Source organism: Pongo abelii, chromosome X (assembly GCF_028885655.2).
Source record: "Pongo abelii isolate AG06213 chromosome X, NHGRI_mPonAbe1-v2.0_pri, whole genome shotgun sequence".
Classification (NCBI taxonomy): Eukaryota; Metazoa; Chordata; class Mammalia; order Primates; family Hominidae; genus Pongo; species Pongo abelii.
In genome coordinates, this window is record NC_072008.2 from 113,983,797 (window position 1) to 114,001,333 (window position 17,537).

Here is a 17,537-nt window from a genome sequence, read left to right on the forward strand (position 1 = left end):
AGTGTTTGAGGACAGCTTTGAAACAGATTAGAAAATAACTTTGGAGGAATCTCAGTGAATAGTGTATGTGATTCCTGGGTGTCCTGGCCTCCTTATCCCAAGTTACCTACAGAGAATTTCTCCAAGGTGGTGTAGCCCTCCTGTTTCTTGAGGCCACTGGGTCAGAGTAGCTTTTGTGAAGTTTGACTACTCATTAAAAAGATGTGGGCAATCCTCAGTTCTTTAATATCCCAAGACAGAGGTTCACATAGTGCCCATTTGCCTGTTAACTTTTATAAGTCCCTTTGTGCAAACTTCACTTGAGGGCTTTAAGTCCCTCCAACTCCCCTTTTCTGACTCACACCCTTACTGTTTGAGGTTGAGTGGTCCAGATTGGCAGAATGTCTGAAGGGAGGGAAGAGATGCAAATTGCCATTTTCTAAATAGTTGTCCTGTTCCAGAGACTTCGCAAAGTATATTATCTCTCTGTCTACACACATATATATATATACACACACACACACACATTTATACATATATATACATACTTACATATACATTATATATATAAAATATATATATAAAATGTATTACATATACATATACATACATATACATATACAAAGTATTACATATACATTTTATAAATATATAAAATGTATAAATGTATATATAAAATACATTGTATATATAAATAAATGTATATATAAAATAATATATAAAATATATAAAATAAATGTATATATAAATATATAAAATGTATTATATATACATATACATACACAAAGTATTACATATACATTTATATATATAATGTATTACATATACATATACATACACAAAGTATTACATATACATTATATATATATGTATGTGTGTATATATATATATATGTATGTGTGTATATATATATATATATATAGCACCAAGGAATGGTGCTATATTGAGGGCTCAGTGTTGGTCTCTGCTGCTGGCAAATTGGGCACTCAGCAGGGGCTGTAGGCAGGTCAGCCTTGGTGAGTGGAAGTCCATGTTGCTGAACCCATGTGTAACCTCCATCCCTGCCACCATGGCCACTTTGTTCATGGGCCCATTGGGTGATGACACGGGTGGCTGGGGAAAAAGGCTGAGTGGTTTCCACAGAATGGGTCATCCTATCTACGTGATTATTAATCAACAATACACACAATATTTCTGTGAGGTAGAGACTGTTTTTTCTGTTTTACATGCAGTGAAACTAAGAGCTAAGATTAAGAGAGATTAAAAAAGGTTATTTCTTCAAGGTGATTCAGTTAGAAAGTAGTGAAGCCAAGATTCGATCCCAATTTGGTCATCTCTACCTACCACCTTCCATTGCTCCCGCAGGGCCCTCCTGCCCAGTGGGAAGCTGAGAGAGCTCTAGGTGTGGGAGGATATGGCCAGGATGACACTCTGGCCTTCAAATTTTGCCTGCTTAGAGAGAAGGAGATGCTGGTTCCCTGCACTTGGGTATAGGTTGCCACCTGGAGATCCTTAGCATTAGCCCTGTGTCTGCAGGTGGTTGGTCAGCCTGCCTCTTCTCTCCAGGCCTCACTGGAGACCTTTGTTTAGTCCCCAGATCATTTCTAGAGCTTTTTACATCTATTGTATATCTTTTTTTAAAAAAACTTTGTTTCAGATTCAGGAGGTACATGTGTTTGTTTGTTACATGGTTATTACATGTGTAATGGTGGGGATTGGGCTTCTAGTATACCTGTCGCCCAAATATTGAGCACCATACCCCAGTGGATGATGATTAGATAAATAAAATGTGTTATATACACCATGGAATACTGTGTAGCCATAAAAAGTAATGAAATCATGTCCTCTGAAGCAACATGGATGGAGCTGGAGGCCATTATCCTAAGTGTACTGTATCTCTTATAAGCACTCTCAGAAATGATGCAGCTTGTGGCAGCTTGTGGCCAGGTGCAGTGGCTCACACTTGTAATCCCAGCACTTTGGGAGGCCAAGGCAGGTGGATCGCCTGAGCTCAGGAGTTCGAGACCAGCCTAGGCAACATGGTGAAATGCCGTCTATACCAAAAATACAAAAAATTAGCTGGATGTGGTGGTGCATGCCTATAGACCCAGCTACTTGGAAGGCTGGGATGGGGAACGCTTCCAAGCAGATCGCTTGAGCCCAGGAGGTCAAGGCTGCAGTGAGCCGAGATTGTGCCACTGCACTCCAGCCTGGGTGACAGATTGTATTAGTCAGGGTTCTCTAGAGGGCCAGAACTAATGGAATATATATACATATATATGTGTATATATATATATGTGTGTGTGTGTATGCTACATACACACACACACACACACACACACACATATATGTAAAGGGGAGTTTATTAAGTATTAACTCACATGATCACAAGGTCCCACAATAGGCCATCTGCAGGCTGAGGAGCAAGGACAGCCAGTCTGAGTTCCAAAACTGAAGAACTTGGAGTCTGATGTTTGAGGGCAGGAAGCATCCAACATGGAGAAAGATGTAGGCTGGGAGGCTAGGCCCATCTCTCTTTTTCACATTTTTCTGCCTGGTGCCCTGGCAGCTGGTTAGATTGTGCCCACCTGATTAAGAGTGAGTCTGCCTTTCCCAGCCCACTGACTCAAATGTTAATCTGCTTTGGCAACACCCTCACAGGCACACCCAGGATCAGTACTTGTCTCCTTCAATCCAGTCAAGTCGACACTCAGTATTAACCATCACAAGTCCACCCCTTGTCAACTTGAACCCATGTACATATCCTGAGATCATACATCATCTTCAAATAAAGACAATAATAAGGTGATAATTTGCCTAACATAATACAACTATCTTTCGTACAACTGGAAACGCACCAATCCCCAACCCAAATACTATTACATGAACTTAATAATACTTAAATGCTGATGTGAAGTCAATAAATCTTATGTCACATGATAAAGGAGAAAGGAAATAAAATGAGAATATTTTCTTAGTACAAGTGTATACATGCACAAACATATTTTTAACAAAAGAAGGAGGAAATATTCATGACAATTGCAGTCCCCGTTTCTGTAGCTGGTCACGTGGTCGTAGCTAGTATTGATGACTACCTACTTTTACTACCTATTCTGTATTCCCTTTGCCTTCAGTAAACACTTCAGCAGGTCATGTTTTTCTTCCTGGTGGAGTGACCCAAACCTTCATTCCTGAAGGGTCTGGGCCATTTGTAGTCCTGCCTGGATTGGGCTGTTGTAGTTTCCCATTGACCTTAATCACAGGGCATGGTAATACTAAGAGACACCCAAATGGATCTCCTGTATTCCATGCATACTTTTTCTTACCTCCATTGTGGGGTAGTAGACTGATTTCATCTTGATAGTCCGAGTCAGTCACCCCACCCAACACAGTAACTCCCTTATTAGCCTGTTGATGTAAAGGGAAGAGGAGCCCAAAGTGTCCAGGTGGCAATCTTAACTTCCGGTTTAATGGAATCGTGTCTCCTGGTGGCAGCATTCCTTCCTCTGGAACTAAGACCTCTAGGCCAGCAGAATGTAATGTTGGGGGAACAGGAAGCAAAAATTTTGCTAGTGGATCACTAGGGCTGGTGGTGAGTGGTGCCACTTCCACTTCCACCCCTTGATTCCTGGACCTGTGAATCCTGGCTATGAGAGAAAGAGTACCATATATTGAATGCTAATTCAGAGCTTACACAGCCTTCTGGAAAACTTTGCCCCAGCCCTACAAAGTATTGTCACCTAGTTGGCATTGTAATTGTAACTTCAAAATGAAATTTCACCATTCTATCAATCCAGCTGCTTCAGGCTGGTGGGGAACATGGTAAGACCAGTGAATTCCATGAGAATGAGCTCACTGCCACACTTTCTTAGCCATAAAGTGAGTGCCTTGGTCAGAGTCTGTGTGGGATACCGTGATGTTGGATAAGGCTGATGGGGAACACGGTAAGACCAGTGAATTCCATGAGAATGAGCCCACTGCCACACTTTCTTAGCCATAAAGTGAGTGCCTTGGTCAGAGCTGTGTGGAATACCGTGAAGGTGGATAAGTCATTCTGTGAGTCCATGGATGGGAGTCTTGGCAGAAGCATTGCATACAGGAAAGGTAAACCCATATGTGGACTAAGTGTTTATTCCAGTGAGGATAAATCTCTGCCCTTTCCATGATGGAAGAAGCCCAATATAATCAACCTGCCACCAGGTAGCTGGCTGATCACCCCAAGGAATGGTGCCATATTGAGGGCTCAGTGTTGGTCTTTGCAGCTGGCAAATTGGGCATTCAGCAGGGGCTGTAGCCAGGTCAGCCTTGGTGAGTGAAAGTCCATGTTTCTGAACCCATGTGTAACCTCCATCCCTGCCACCATGGCCACTTTGTTCATAGGCCCATTGGGTGATGACACGGGTGGCTGGGGAAAGAGGCTGAGTGGTTTCCACAGAATGGGTCATCCTATCTACTTGATTATTAAAATTCTCCTCTGCTGAGGTCACCCATTGGTGAGTACTCACATGGCATACAAATATCTTCACAGTTTTTGACCACTCAGAGAGGTCCATCCACATACCTCTTCCCCAAATTTGGCACCAATTTCCCAATCATGCTTCTTCCAAGTCCCTGACCATCCAGTCAAACCATTGCCTATAGTCCATGAATTAGTATATAATCGCACATATGGCCGTTTCTCCTTCCATGCAAAGTGCACAACCAGGTGCACTGCTCGAAGTTATGCCCACTGGAAGGATTTCCCTTCAATGGGCCGGAGTAACACACCCAAATGAGGAATGTGTTGCCTCCAAAATCCAAATAGGCCCAAAAGGCATTGTGCCTCTTTCTTGGTTGTAGGAGGGGCCAATTGCAGCAACTTATCCTTCACCTTAGAAAGAATATCTTGACAGGCCCCACATCACTGGCCCCTAGAAATTTTACTGAAGTAGAAGTTCCCTGAATTTTAGTCAGATTTATTTCCCATCCTCTGGCATGCAAATGTCTTGCCAATAAATCCAGTGTGTTTGCTACTTTTTGCTCACTGGATGCAGTCAGCATAATGTCATCAATGTAATGGACTAGTGTGGAAGTGAAAAGCGATCAAGGTCTCTCCAAATAAGATTATGTCACAAAGACGGAGAGTTCATATGTCCCTGAGGTAGGACAGTAAAGATATATTGCTGGCCTTGCCAGCTGAAGGCAAATTTCTTCTGGTGGGCCTCATGGACAGGAATGGACAAAAAGGCATTTGCCAAGTCAATAGCTGCATACAAGGTACCAGGAGATGTGTTAATTTGCTCGAGCAATGAAGCCACATCTGGTACAGCAGCTGCAATTGAAGTCACCACTTGGTTAAGCTTGCAATAATCCACTGTCATTCTCCAAGATCCATCTGTCTTCTGCACAGGCCAAATGGGAGAGTTGAACTGGGATGTGGTGGGAATCACCACCTCTGTGTCTTTCAGGTCCTTGATGGTGGCACTAATCTCTGCAATCCCTCCAGGGATGCAATGTTGTTTTTTATTTACTATTTTCCTAGGTAGAGGAAGCTCTAATGGCTTCCATTTGGCCTTTCTCACTGTAATAGCCCTCACCCTACCAGTCAGGGAGCCAATGTAGGGGTTCTACCAGCTGCTAAGTATGTCTATGTCAATTATGCATTCTGGCACGGGGGAAATGACCACGGGATGAGTCTGGGGACCCACTGGGCCCACTGTAAGTCACACCTGAGCTAAAACTCCATTAATTACCTGACCTCCATAAGCCCCTACTTTAAGTGGAGGACCACAATGATATTTTGGGTTCCCTGGAATCAGTGTCAGCTCAGAGCCAGTGTCCAGTAGGCCCTGAAATGTCTGATCATTTCCCTTCCCCCAGTGCACAGTTACCCTGCTAAAAGGCCGGAGGTCTCCTTGGGGAAGGATGGGAGAGCGATTCACTGCATAAATTGTCAGTAATATAGTGAGGTCCTTCCTCAAGGGGACCTGGCCTCCCCTTCATTCAAAGGGTTCTGGGTCTGTAAACTGGCTCAAGTCTGGAAATTGGTTGATGGGCTGTGATTCTCTGTTTCTGTAATTCAAATTAGTCTTTTGTGCATTCGACCTAGAATTTTTCTGCTTATATAAATTAAGTAGGAATGCAGTAGGCTTCCTATCAATTTCACTTCTAGGAACACATATATAGGAATATATATATTTATATATGAGTTTATTATTCTAGGAACGTATATATATATGAGTTTATTATTAACTCACATGATCACAAGGTCCCACAATAGGCCATTCGCAGGCTGAGGAGCAGGGACAGCCAGTCTGAGTTCTAAAACTGAAGAACTTGGAGTCCAATGTTTGAGGGCAGGAAGCATCCAGCATGGGAGAAAGACGTAGGCTGGGAGTCTAGGGCTGTCTCTCTTTTTCACATTTTTCTGCCTGCCACCCTGGCAGCTGGTTAGATTGTGCCCACCCAGATTAAAGACAGGTCTGCCTTTCCCAGCCCACTGACTCAAACGTTAATCTCCTTTGGCAACACCCTTACAGACGCACCTGGGATCAATACTTTGCATCCTTCAGTCCAGTCAAGTTGACACAGTATTAACCATCACACAGAGGGAGACCCTGTCTCAAAAAAAAAAAAAAAAATGATGCAGCTCGTAAAGCTCCACTCCATGCACATCCACACACACACACACACACACACACACACACACACCCATGGGAAAAGGTCCTGGTCAGAGTCAGAGAAGATGTTATTATTCCCAACACCTTAACTCCAAACATTCCATTAGATGACTCAGTTTTGGCTTTCTGTTTTCTTGCCTACAACTTCCTTTCCCTCAGACTTTTCTGTGGTCTTGGGTAGGCTTCCTTCTAGCCATCTTGGTTGCTCTTTAGTGTAATCTGAGGCTTTTTCAGTATCACTGATCTTGCCCACCTGTGGTCTAGGGGAAAAATATCTACCTTGACTTTCATAAAGCAAGTCATATGGGGGGATTGATTTCTTAAACATACATTTAAACATACTCTTAAACATACATTTGTAGGAAAATACTGTTAATTTGCAGTAAAATATTTCTCTGGCCACTTTCTATTTGTATTGTGTTTTAAGCATTTCACAGAGGTGAAATCTTCTGGTCCTTGTAATATACCATGAGGCAACTAGAACAGGCCCAATGACCCTAGTTTAAAAACAAGAAAATTAAGACAGAGTGAATTAAGTGGTTTGTCCTTGGCTTATGATAGAAAAATGTTAAACTTTTCATGAGACTTCAGAAATCAACATATTCTTTGCCAACAGAAACATGTAGATGTGCCCAATACAATCCTGGATACCATTCCAGAGGGAGTCTTTGGGGCATCCCTCCCTACCCCAGTCTTTGGCAGCAGGTAGATCTCTCCTTGCTCGCCTGATGTAGCTGAGCACGCAGAGAACCAGATGGCCCTCAGGCCTGGACAGTGAGGCTGGGGTACCTCTTGGGCACCTTTGCCTCCTCAGCCTGTGGCTGATGAACATTAGAGGGACTCTCAGCCCTTTGAATATCAGGTCAAAGCAGAAATTTTATTATCCTAAACTCCTCCCATGTTGTTTTGGGCCTAGACTTTTTCAATTTAATGAAGCATAGCTTATATCTCTTGTGTCAAGGTCAGTCATCTCAAAGTGAATTTTCCAAGTGAGCTGCATCTGTACTGATGTTAATGTGACAAAGTCAGTGCTTTCTGACAGGAACTTACTAACTTGCTAATAAGTACTAACTTGCTAGCTAATCAGGACCAGAAGTCAGCTCACTGGTTTCTCATCCATAAAGAGTCAGCATTCCCATTGCATAAAAAGTCAGCATTTCTTTTGAAGGTCAGGACCTCCTCCCTTACCAGAGGTGCTTTCTGAGCGTGGGGCTGAGAACCAGCAGTCTAGCCTGAGATGCTTTCCAATGTCAAAAGAGGCAGAAAGCTCCCTAATGGTACCTGGGCCCGCGACCTGGTGACTCCACCTACCGCCTCTTTGCTACTGCTGCTCACAGAGCCTGCCATGCCATCTGTGGTCTCTCATTCCCACATTTTCTCAAACCCGTCACTTTCCATTTTTGGACTTGGACTTTGAGGAGATGTAAATGCTAGGGCACATCTTCTCATTGAATGATAAGATTTGGGCGCAAGTGGCTTCCTTTAAGCATGCTCACCCTGGCTTCAGGCTTTCTGTCATTCCATTCTCATTGTCACCAAGGGAGGGGTTAAGAGAACCAGAGTGCCTCCTCCCAATGACAGCAGTGGGGCCAGGACCGGTAGTCCTTTGAAGGTTAAGCATATCTCCTTCAAAACAGGTGACGAGCTCATCTTCTTGGACCCTCACACAACCCAGACCTTTGTCGACACTGAAGAGAATGGAACGGTTAATGACCAGACTTTCCATTGCCTGCAGTCCCCACAGCGAATGAACATCCTGAACCTGGATCCTTCAGTTGCATTGGTGGGTATTCGTAGGTTGGGTGGGCCAGGAGATACGATGTGTACAGATTGGTTCCCTGGGAGTTATCCAGATTGCTAGGTAGGGAGGCAAGAGTATGTTTGCTCACTATCCCCATTAGAGGCAGTAGAGTGTAGTGGGGAAGGAATGGACCCTGAAGCCAAGCTGCTCCAGTTGGAATCTTGGCTCTGCCACTTACTAACTGTATTAGTCTGTTCTCCCACTGCTGATAAAGACATACCCGAGGCTGGGTAATTTATAAAGGAAAGATGTTTAGTTAACTCACAGTTCCACATGGCTGGGGAGTACTCCCAATCATGGTGGAAGATGAAGGAAGAGCAAAGGGATGTCTTACATGGTGGCAGGCAAGAGAGCTTATGCAGGGGAACTCCCATTTATAAAACCATCAGATCTCATAAGACTTATTCACTACCACAAGGATGGTATGGGGGAAACCACCCCCATGATTCAGTTATTTCTACCTGGCCCCACCCTTGACACGTGGGGATTATTACAATTCAAGATGAGATTTGGGTGAGGACACAGCCAAACCGTATCACTAACTATGAACTTAGGAGGAGTCACTTAATCTTTCTGAGCCTCAGTCTTCTCATCTCTAAAATGAGGAAAACAATAGTTCATTCCTTATGGGGTTGTACGAGGTGCAATGCATGTAAGGCACTTGGCACTGGGCCTGGCACATTGTAAGCATTCTATAAATGTTAGTTACTATCATCTTTCCCCCGTTTCCTTCTTATCCTCAAATTATTGCTACCCAGGCACAGGGAGGAAGATGGGATATCACTAGGGAGAGATAAGGGAGCAAGATGCCCTGGGTGCACACAATCTAGGAAGCTGCAGGATTTTCCCCCAGAAGTATGGTTGGTGTCTACACACACTGAAGGGGCATCTGCCTGTGAAGTAACCAGTGATTCTGAGGCCTGTCTGCATCCTCTCCTCCAGTTTAATCCAATTGTCAGTATACCAGTGACCAGGAGCTGCAAGTCCTCCTCTTGTGAACCATTCTTTCACTACTCTGGGATGGCTTTGAGGTTGAGAAAGCACAGACTGATGGTTCTCTCTATTCTGGTAGATAATTTCCTTAAGGTCAATGCCATCTTCTTAAGTATTGCCTCTAGCTAAAAGTACTATTTGGCTTTGTTTGTTGGCTTAATTGAATGTTCTTTGGAGATGTGTATATTTGTACACTGAAAGTAATGGAATTAACCCTACACTTTGAGGATGATCTTCAAGTTAAAATATCTTGCAGCGTGAGGAAAGAGGGAAAGGGACAGAGAGCAAGGGTGAGAATGAGAGCAAGACTGAGATAGTGATGTGTATGTCTGAGTAAGGCAATGAGTTAGGAGAGAGAGAAGCCCAGGCAGTCTTCCTCCTTTATTGCTGAGAAGTCACATCCACAGAGACTGGCCCACATTCTAATTCTGGGCCAACAGCTACATTGTGCAATACCAAGGGTAATTCTAAGTTGTGTTCTTTTGCTTTCCCCCAAGGGATTTTTCTGCAAAGAAGAAAAAGACTTTGATAACTGGTGTAGCCTTGTTCAGAAGGTAAAGCTATATGTTTTTCTTAGTCTGAAAAATGAAGTTACTCTATTTTATTCCTTTTCAAGATTGTTTTTCATGGTAAAAAAATCCTACTCTGATACGACTTTACTGCAAGAGAAAGAAACTAAGGCAACAAAGAAACTGTCAGGTGTGCAGAATTGTGCATAACTTCAGGGAAACTGAACAAAAATTTTGGTTTGAAATATGCTTAGCATGTCAAGGGCGTGATATTTTTAGTGATGAAACCTAATGTTTTATCTCATTAATAGATAATTATTTTCTAAAGGCAATACTTACATTTTAGAATGCAGCAAAACTGTATTTATGTCACATTTAAAGGTGGAGTGAGAATTTTCTGATAAGACTATGCCTTTTATTTTATTTTATTATTTTTTGAGACAAAGTCTCGCTCCGTCACCCAGGCTGGAGTGCAGTGGCGGGATCTGGGTGCACTGCAACCTCCGTCTCCAGGTTCAAGCAATTCTCCTCCCTCAGCCTCCCGAGTAGCTGGGATTACAGGCGCCCACCACCATGCCCAGCTAATTTTTGTATTTTTAGTAGAGACAGGGTTTCACCACATTGGCCAGGCTGGTCTTGAACTCCTGACCACAGGTGATCTGCCCACCTTGGCCTCCCAAAGTGCTGGGATTACAGGCGTGAGCCACCGTGCCCAGCTAAGACTATGCCATGTAAATTAGGATATATACCATACATGTTGGACTGCCACTGAAACCATGCCAATATGTAGCAATAGTCTCTTGGGGCATATTTAATTTGACTAACTGACACTTCTTTGGAGCCAATGCTTCAGGAACATGTCACCCCTAAGGTGAGCTGGAGCCGTGCATCTGGCACAGGAACTATGCCTCATGATGGAGAATAGGCAGTGAGTGCTGGCCTTCATCAGATACTCCCCCCAATGTCCTTCCTTCCTGGCCAAACAGTATCTAGAATTGAAGATGGCTGGGTCTTCAGATGCTTTAAGTAGAGGATGCATGTATTTTCTAGGCCCCTGTTTTCACCTGGCAACCAGCAGACCACTGTCTCAGGGTTTGGGGTCAAAGATTGCCAATTAGAAATGTTGTGACTCTGAAGTATTTAAAACTGTTTCGTTATCTCCCCAGGAAATTCTAAAGGAGAATTTAAGGATGTTTGAATTAGTTCAGAAACATCCATCACACTGGCCTCCCTTTGTACCTCCAGCCAAGCCAGAAGTGACAACCACTGGGGCAGGTAAGCTGTTGTTCAATGGCTCTCAGCTAGCAGACCCACGTATAGCAATTGTTTTATGAGAAAGAAGGAATTGTGGCCCATGCTTTCTGTGGACAGTAAAATTTCTACTCAGCTGGAGTGATCAAAAAGTGGTGCTTCTGGTTATTTTAATCTTCCGACGAGCTGATATTTACCAATTTCAAAGAATGATAAAAGAAGAAAATGAGCTCATTGCAAAAGTTCTATGCAAAATCAAGATGACTAGGATTGCTTTTTCATGGTCTGGTTCAGAATAGCAAATTGAGGCCATCGATAATTCAAAGGTATCTTGAAGGGCTTTCAGAGCCTTGGCCACATCACCGTCGTTAGGTTTAGGTTTGTGTAACAAGTCTGGCTATTTTGAGTCTTTATAGATAATTTCTAATACTTGGCAGTAGTTCTAATTGTAAGTCTCCTCCACACAAGTCTTTCTTTAGTAAAGCAATTAAAAAATGCTTAGTCTTAACTACTGAGTAAAGTATTGATTGACCACTTCAACCCAAGTGTCAAGCTTTTCTTCTTTCTCATTTCCGTATTCTGATAGAATTCATTGACTCTACTGAGCAACTGGAGGAGTTTGATCTGGAGGAAGATTTTGAGATTCTGAGTGTGTAGAATCCTGGGAACTCAACTTGAAGGTCTGTCTTCCATCTGGCACCATAAAAACATGAACTTATTACATAAAACTTTTCTAGTCAGCAAGTGCCTGATATGCCAATAGCATACAAACTCAATAGCAATCATGACTGAGCCAATCACCGTTTCTCAGAAAAACAAAACAAAACAAATGACAGTAACCCTTCCCCAGAAAGAAATAGAACAATCATGGAGCCTAGGAGCAGAGAGATGAGGAGGAGTTCATTGCTTCCCAGTTTGTCTTATATGGCTACAGCAAGTCTTCAGCTGCTGCAATGAGGAAATGGACATCTGGAAGACAGACAGCAACTCTCAGCTTGCTTCAAGCACCAGCAGATAAGAGATGGTTAAGCTGTTCTTCACCCTTTCAGGTGTGACCTCTTTTGGACTAAATACTAAGCAGCAATCTGTTCTCTTGCTCAAATAATAAAGTGACTGAATCAGGGAGGAAAAGGTTCTTGTTAAATTATTTGATTGTGTAGTTGAAGTAATTATAATTTATATCAAAATGTTTGTCAAAGTAACGATGTCAAATATACACTTCTTGATCTCCCTTCTGTTTGCGGGAATCTTACTATTTGATGGGTCACTGTCCCCATTCTTACTGATACTTTTGTCAGATATCACCCTGTCCTTAAATCATGATCACTTAAATCAGGGGTCAGCGAACTTTTTCTGTAAAGGGCCAGACGGTAAATATTTTGGGCTTTGCAGGCCATGCGGCCTCTGTCACATCTACTCAACTCTGCTGTTGACATGCAAAAGCAGCAACAGACAATATGCATGTAAATGAGCATGGCTGTACTCCAAGAAAACTTTATTTACAAAAACAGGTGGAGGGCTGGGTTTGGCCTGCAGGCTGTAGCTTGCCAATCAGTGACTTAAATTGTTGATTTTTGTTTGATAAATTAAAAATAAATTGTGTTTGAAGTATACCCTACTTGGTTGACAGCCATATTTAGAATTATTCATGTGGTGAATTACACATTTAATCTGTGCATCATATACAATTCCAAACCATTTGAGGACTAGCAACATAATAGGTTTTAAAGCATGTGTTCATCAAATTAGCTTTACTAACCACTTTCCTGTGAGGATGAACCTCAAGCCCCAGCAATACCTTCCCATTTTCCTTTCCTTACTCCCTTAACTTGCCTACATTTCACCCCCATCCTTAATCAAGTCCCGAGGAAGGTCAGCCACTGGAAGCTAGCACCAAACCAATCTGCTTGTTTCCTTAGATTCCATGTTTTTCTTTTTTCCCCAGTATATTCCAATGGTTCAAAATTCAAAAGTTGTAAAATGATATTCAGTGACTTGTCTCTCTCTCCGATAGGTCAGTTCCCTCCCTTGGAAATTCCCAACGGTATTAATTTATTGTTTATCCTCTCAGAGGATGTATTTTAAAATACATATATAAATATATGCACACACACACACACACACATACACACTCATACATACACAGCTTGGATTTGATTTTAATGACTTTAACATTCTCTACTTTTGTTTTATCTACAAATGATCCTAAGGCCACAGAAGTATGAAAATGCCTTTCTTGAACTCTTTTTTTATTCAAAAAATTTATTTATTTTTATCAACCTACATCATGCTTTGATATGTTGAACTCTAGCGTGTGACAGGGATAAAAGTAGGCATAGGCTTATCTTGAAGCAGCTTATGGGTTTGTTGACTGTTAGAGGACTGTTTCAGCCCTTTGACTTTGATCATCTTCTAATTTTTTCCTGCCTTAGTGTTTTGTTACAGAGTTCGACTTGGCAGTAACAGAAACCTCTCAGGCTCTGAGAGGGACTCATAAATTGCAGTGAGATGGACATTAGAAAAGTTTTCATAAAAGAACATCAGAAGAGTCACATGTTCAGATTTCATTTATTTTATTTGCTATGTACAAAACTGACACCATGCTTATTACTCAGGAGGTGAAGATAACAATAATTCAGATTATACTGATTATGCTTTGTCTGTATTGGCACAGTTTATATAATACTTAAGGAAACAGAATCACCTGGAAGGAATTGCCTCATGTCAACATAGCTAAGAGTGTTCTGGAAAACTGGTAATTAAAGAAAATGGCTAAAACAAATTCCCCCAAACAGAATACAATGTACTGCATAGCGAATTCAGGCTTGCTTTAGGCCTGCTAACTGCTCAAGAGAAGAGTGTGCTAGATTTTTATGAGGTTTAAAAAAAATATTAAAATAGTTTAATAAGCTACCTGTGAAAGAGCAATTGGATGACCATTTAACAGAAAGTCTTTAACATCCTCAGAATACAAGGAAACCAACACTGTGCAGCTTCAGTTTGCCACATTGCACACATCTGGATGGCATTTGGAATAAACAGGGACTTCTAAGAAACTGGGATGTGGGATTTACCTTTTTGTTCCTGGAGTCAAAAGCAAAACTCACACATCCTTATGCACCCACCCCTCTAGTCCTGGCCCAGGAAAAAAGGCTGTCATTCTCATTTCCTTTGATAGGCTTGGCCACATTTGTTGCATCCTCTGCTTTACTTTGAACCAGGCCACGTCCTCTGTCTCTGGCTGGAGGGGGAGCCGGCAAGGAGGAGATGGTTTGTCTAGGACCATATGCCATTAATGACCACTACCCCCAACCCAGCTGCTGGCCTTCAAGCCTCCCTAAGCCATATGGGGCCCAGTCTTGCTCATTCTAGAGAGAGCTAAAGCTCACCCTGGGCTACTGGGTGGCACCTCATTTCAATTCTCTTGCCTGCCTAGACACAGTGGGCCTCCTTGAAGAGTGAGGACTTGCCCTGTGCAGACTTGAGCCATCCATGAATGTTCGGTTAGAGAATTTAAGTGTGGAAACACTGGGTTTTGGTTTAAGCCAAATAATGTGTGCTGACCTCTGTACATGAAGAAATGACTGATTAATGATTAGGAAGAGCTTTCCGATCAAGACAATGAGGAGAAAGCTAGGGGTCTAAGACAGTGGTGGCCCATCAAATCTTTCTGAGGTAGCCATGAATAGTCACACAATCATCCGAATCAAACAGTAGCACCAGCTTGACAGAAATGGGACAGCAGATCTCAGCAGGGTGGGCTCATCTCTGTGGACCCGAGGGCTGGGGTGACGAGTGTCCAGTAGTCTAGCCCAAATGAGACTCCAATGTACAACTTGACAGATAGGCAAAGGGGCTCAGGCCTTCCTTCTTCAGACCATTCAGGTTTGTGAGGTGACTGTTGTGAGGGGCAGGGGAGGGCAAGGGGCAGAGTGGCAGGTGCCACCCTACAGGCTTTTCATACACACCTGGCAGCGACTGACTCGAGTGTGGAGCTGCCCAGCTTTCAGCGTTTCAGACACAGGCAACTCCCCAAACTGCTGCCTCTCCTCCACTGTGGTCAACCAGAAACTGTACTTGTTTGCAAAGTAGTGGCAGGTGCCTCGGGCGCCACTGCACTCGATGAAAGGAGTGGCCCGAAAGTCCTCTAGGCAGGAGCCAGGTGAGACCAGGGACTGGCCTCCACCCTCAGCACCAGCGGCAGTGTGCTGAAACAGACAGGAGATTAGTGCATGAGCTGTGCCTGCCAAGGGTTGGTGTGGGGAGGGGACGGGTGCTCCGCTGCTACAGGGGCACATGAGCTCCATTCCTAAGCCCTGGTTCCTTGTCTCAGTCCCCACTTCAAGCCAGCATACCACGAGCTGTGTTTTAGGTGCAGGGGCTGCTTGTCCTCCCTCATAGCAGCTTTCAGGGCCAAGAGTGTCCCCTTCCAAGCTCCCTAGTGCCCTCCTAACCCATTATGTGGGCAATGACTACATGTCAAGCAGCAATTCCCAAACTGCTACTGTCCCACTGGGTTCAGAGGTTTGTTAGGTACCCCCCTTGCAAAATTTCCTCAGACAAATGGATCTGAGAAAAGCTGAGTGAAGGAAAATTCAATAGGCTTCTGGACTGCAGTTCTCAGAGCCCTCTCTCAACCATGCATTGTACTCTAAGAAGGAAAAGAAGGACAGTCCAAAACCTACTGAAGTTCTCCTTAATTTGTTGTATTTGGCCCAAATGCCCTGGCCCTCACCTCAGAGGGCTCCCTCAGTATTCAGTTTCAGGGCTACACATGAGCTGGTGGTCTTCAGTTACTATTCCCATAGACAGCAGCTCCTGTCTCTCCACACTCCTGCCTGTCTCTCTTCACTTTAGCTGGGCTATCATCTGGACCACAAGGAGATAGGGAAGAGGCCTAATACACAACCGTGTCAGCAAATGGCCAATGAGACAAATGCCCAAGTTGGCACACAGGGACTCCTTACTTTGCAGAACTTTGCAAGAGTGAGAGTCTCCATGGGACCTTTCAGGTGACCTTTCCTGACAACTGAAGCATCAAAATTTTCCTCACTTTGACCCTGAGAATCAAAAACTTTCTAAAGCGCACAATACATTTTCCTGCTTTACTAAGTAGCAGACACTAGGTTATTTTAAACTTTGCAGATGAATCAGGCTCGTCATTGTGAATGTCAGTTTTTGTGGGCGATGATTATGCAAGAGCCCCATACCAAGGGGTACGGCCCGTAGAATCCTTGGGCCTCCTTTAAATTATTTTCTCCTTTTTAATAGGTATGTCTCATTGCTTCAAGATGCCTTGCTAGGCAGTCCAACTTCTCACCCTTACATATGTTCAGGAATAATATTCTAGTATATTGGAATTAATGTGTAAAGGAAGAGTAAAGAGACTCTGAATAAGGGCTAAGAGCCCTCCCATAAGCAGGGCACATGAGATTTAGTACACAGCGTTTGTATCATTTCCTGTGGAAGCTCAGGGGCCTCTTCTTATTTCCTGGTCAGGGTGGTGGACAGGACAGAAGGACAGCTGAGGTGATTCTGTATTACACTGGGATAAACTGTCCAATGTCCAAAGACAGAGCATAACAAGGAAAAGTACCTTTCCCCAGGTAGGTACGCTAATGTTGGGGAGCCTGCAGCTTTGGTCATTTTTTAAAGACACTCTCTCACCATCTCACCCTTGGCAATTCAACAGAGAAGCTCTGGCAAGGCAGAGTACTTCAATGGGTGCCACAGTGGTTTTCCCTGGGGGATGTCCTGACCCTAAACCTGACCTTTTATTTGAAGAAACATCCCCAGGTATTCACAGGATATTATGTGAGGGACTTGATGCCTCTTTGGGCCTGCAGATATTCTTTTTCTTAGCAAGACACACAACATGGCTGACCGCTGCCTTCCCACCGAAATGGAGAGGCAGCAAAAATACCAGCAAGGACATATAAACGCAGCATGCACTCATCAAAGCCTTTTGGGAGGAGATGGCAGAGGCCAGAGGGATCTGGGAGGGTGGAGAGAAGAGGGGACAGTGCCACGGCTGGGCTGATTAGTGAGACTGTGTCCTGGCCCCAAGTAGTGGCAGCCTCTCCCTCACTGTCCTCCCAGATTTTAGTGTGTTTTGCTCTTCCCTTGGGTGTGGCATAACTGAAGCGGGCAGGGAGACGGCGGGGCATTGACCTGTGACTCACAGATATTCTAGCCCCTGAACCACTGGGTGCAAACTGCTGTCTTTCCCCTACACCCATAACTAGCTGCCATTCATGCAGAACTGGGTTCTCCATTCTTTAGCCAAGCCCAGTCCAAGCATTTCTCTTCTTTTCAAACTCTATGCTTTCTACCTGGTGTCCCTTG

At 43.6% G+C, this 17,537-nt stretch overlaps 2 protein-coding genes across 10 annotated transcripts in view; one reads left to right on the forward strand and one right to left on the reverse strand.

Moving 5' to 3' along the window:
• ATG4A (autophagy related 4A cysteine peptidase) overlaps positions 1–12,810 on the forward strand; it is a 62,263-nt gene extending 49,453 nt beyond the window's left edge. For 4 of the 5 annotated variants that reach the window (XM_054544064.2, XM_009235142.4, XM_009235143.4 and 1 more), the window contains 4 exons: positions 8,276–8,421; positions 9,930–9,986; positions 11,108–11,216; positions 11,779–12,810. In XM_054544064.2, coding sequence (XP_054400039.1) covers positions 8,276–8,421; positions 9,930–9,986; positions 11,108–11,216; positions 11,779–11,849 — 383 coding nt within the window. In that variant the 3' untranslated portion in view covers positions 11,850–12,810. 5 annotated transcript variants of the gene reach the window in all.
• Positions 12,811–13,716: 906 nt separating this feature from the next.
• COL4A6 (collagen type IV alpha 6 chain) overlaps positions 13,717–17,537 on the reverse strand; it is a 283,087-nt gene continuing 279,266 nt past the window's right edge. For all 5 annotated transcript variants that reach the window (XM_054544948.2, XM_054544947.2, XM_054544946.2 and 2 more), the window contains one exon: positions 13,717–15,400. In XM_054544948.2, the coding sequence (XP_054400923.1) occupies positions 15,140–15,400 (261 nt within the window). In that variant the 3' untranslated portion in view covers positions 13,717–15,139. The remainder of the gene's footprint in view (positions 15,401–17,537) is intronic.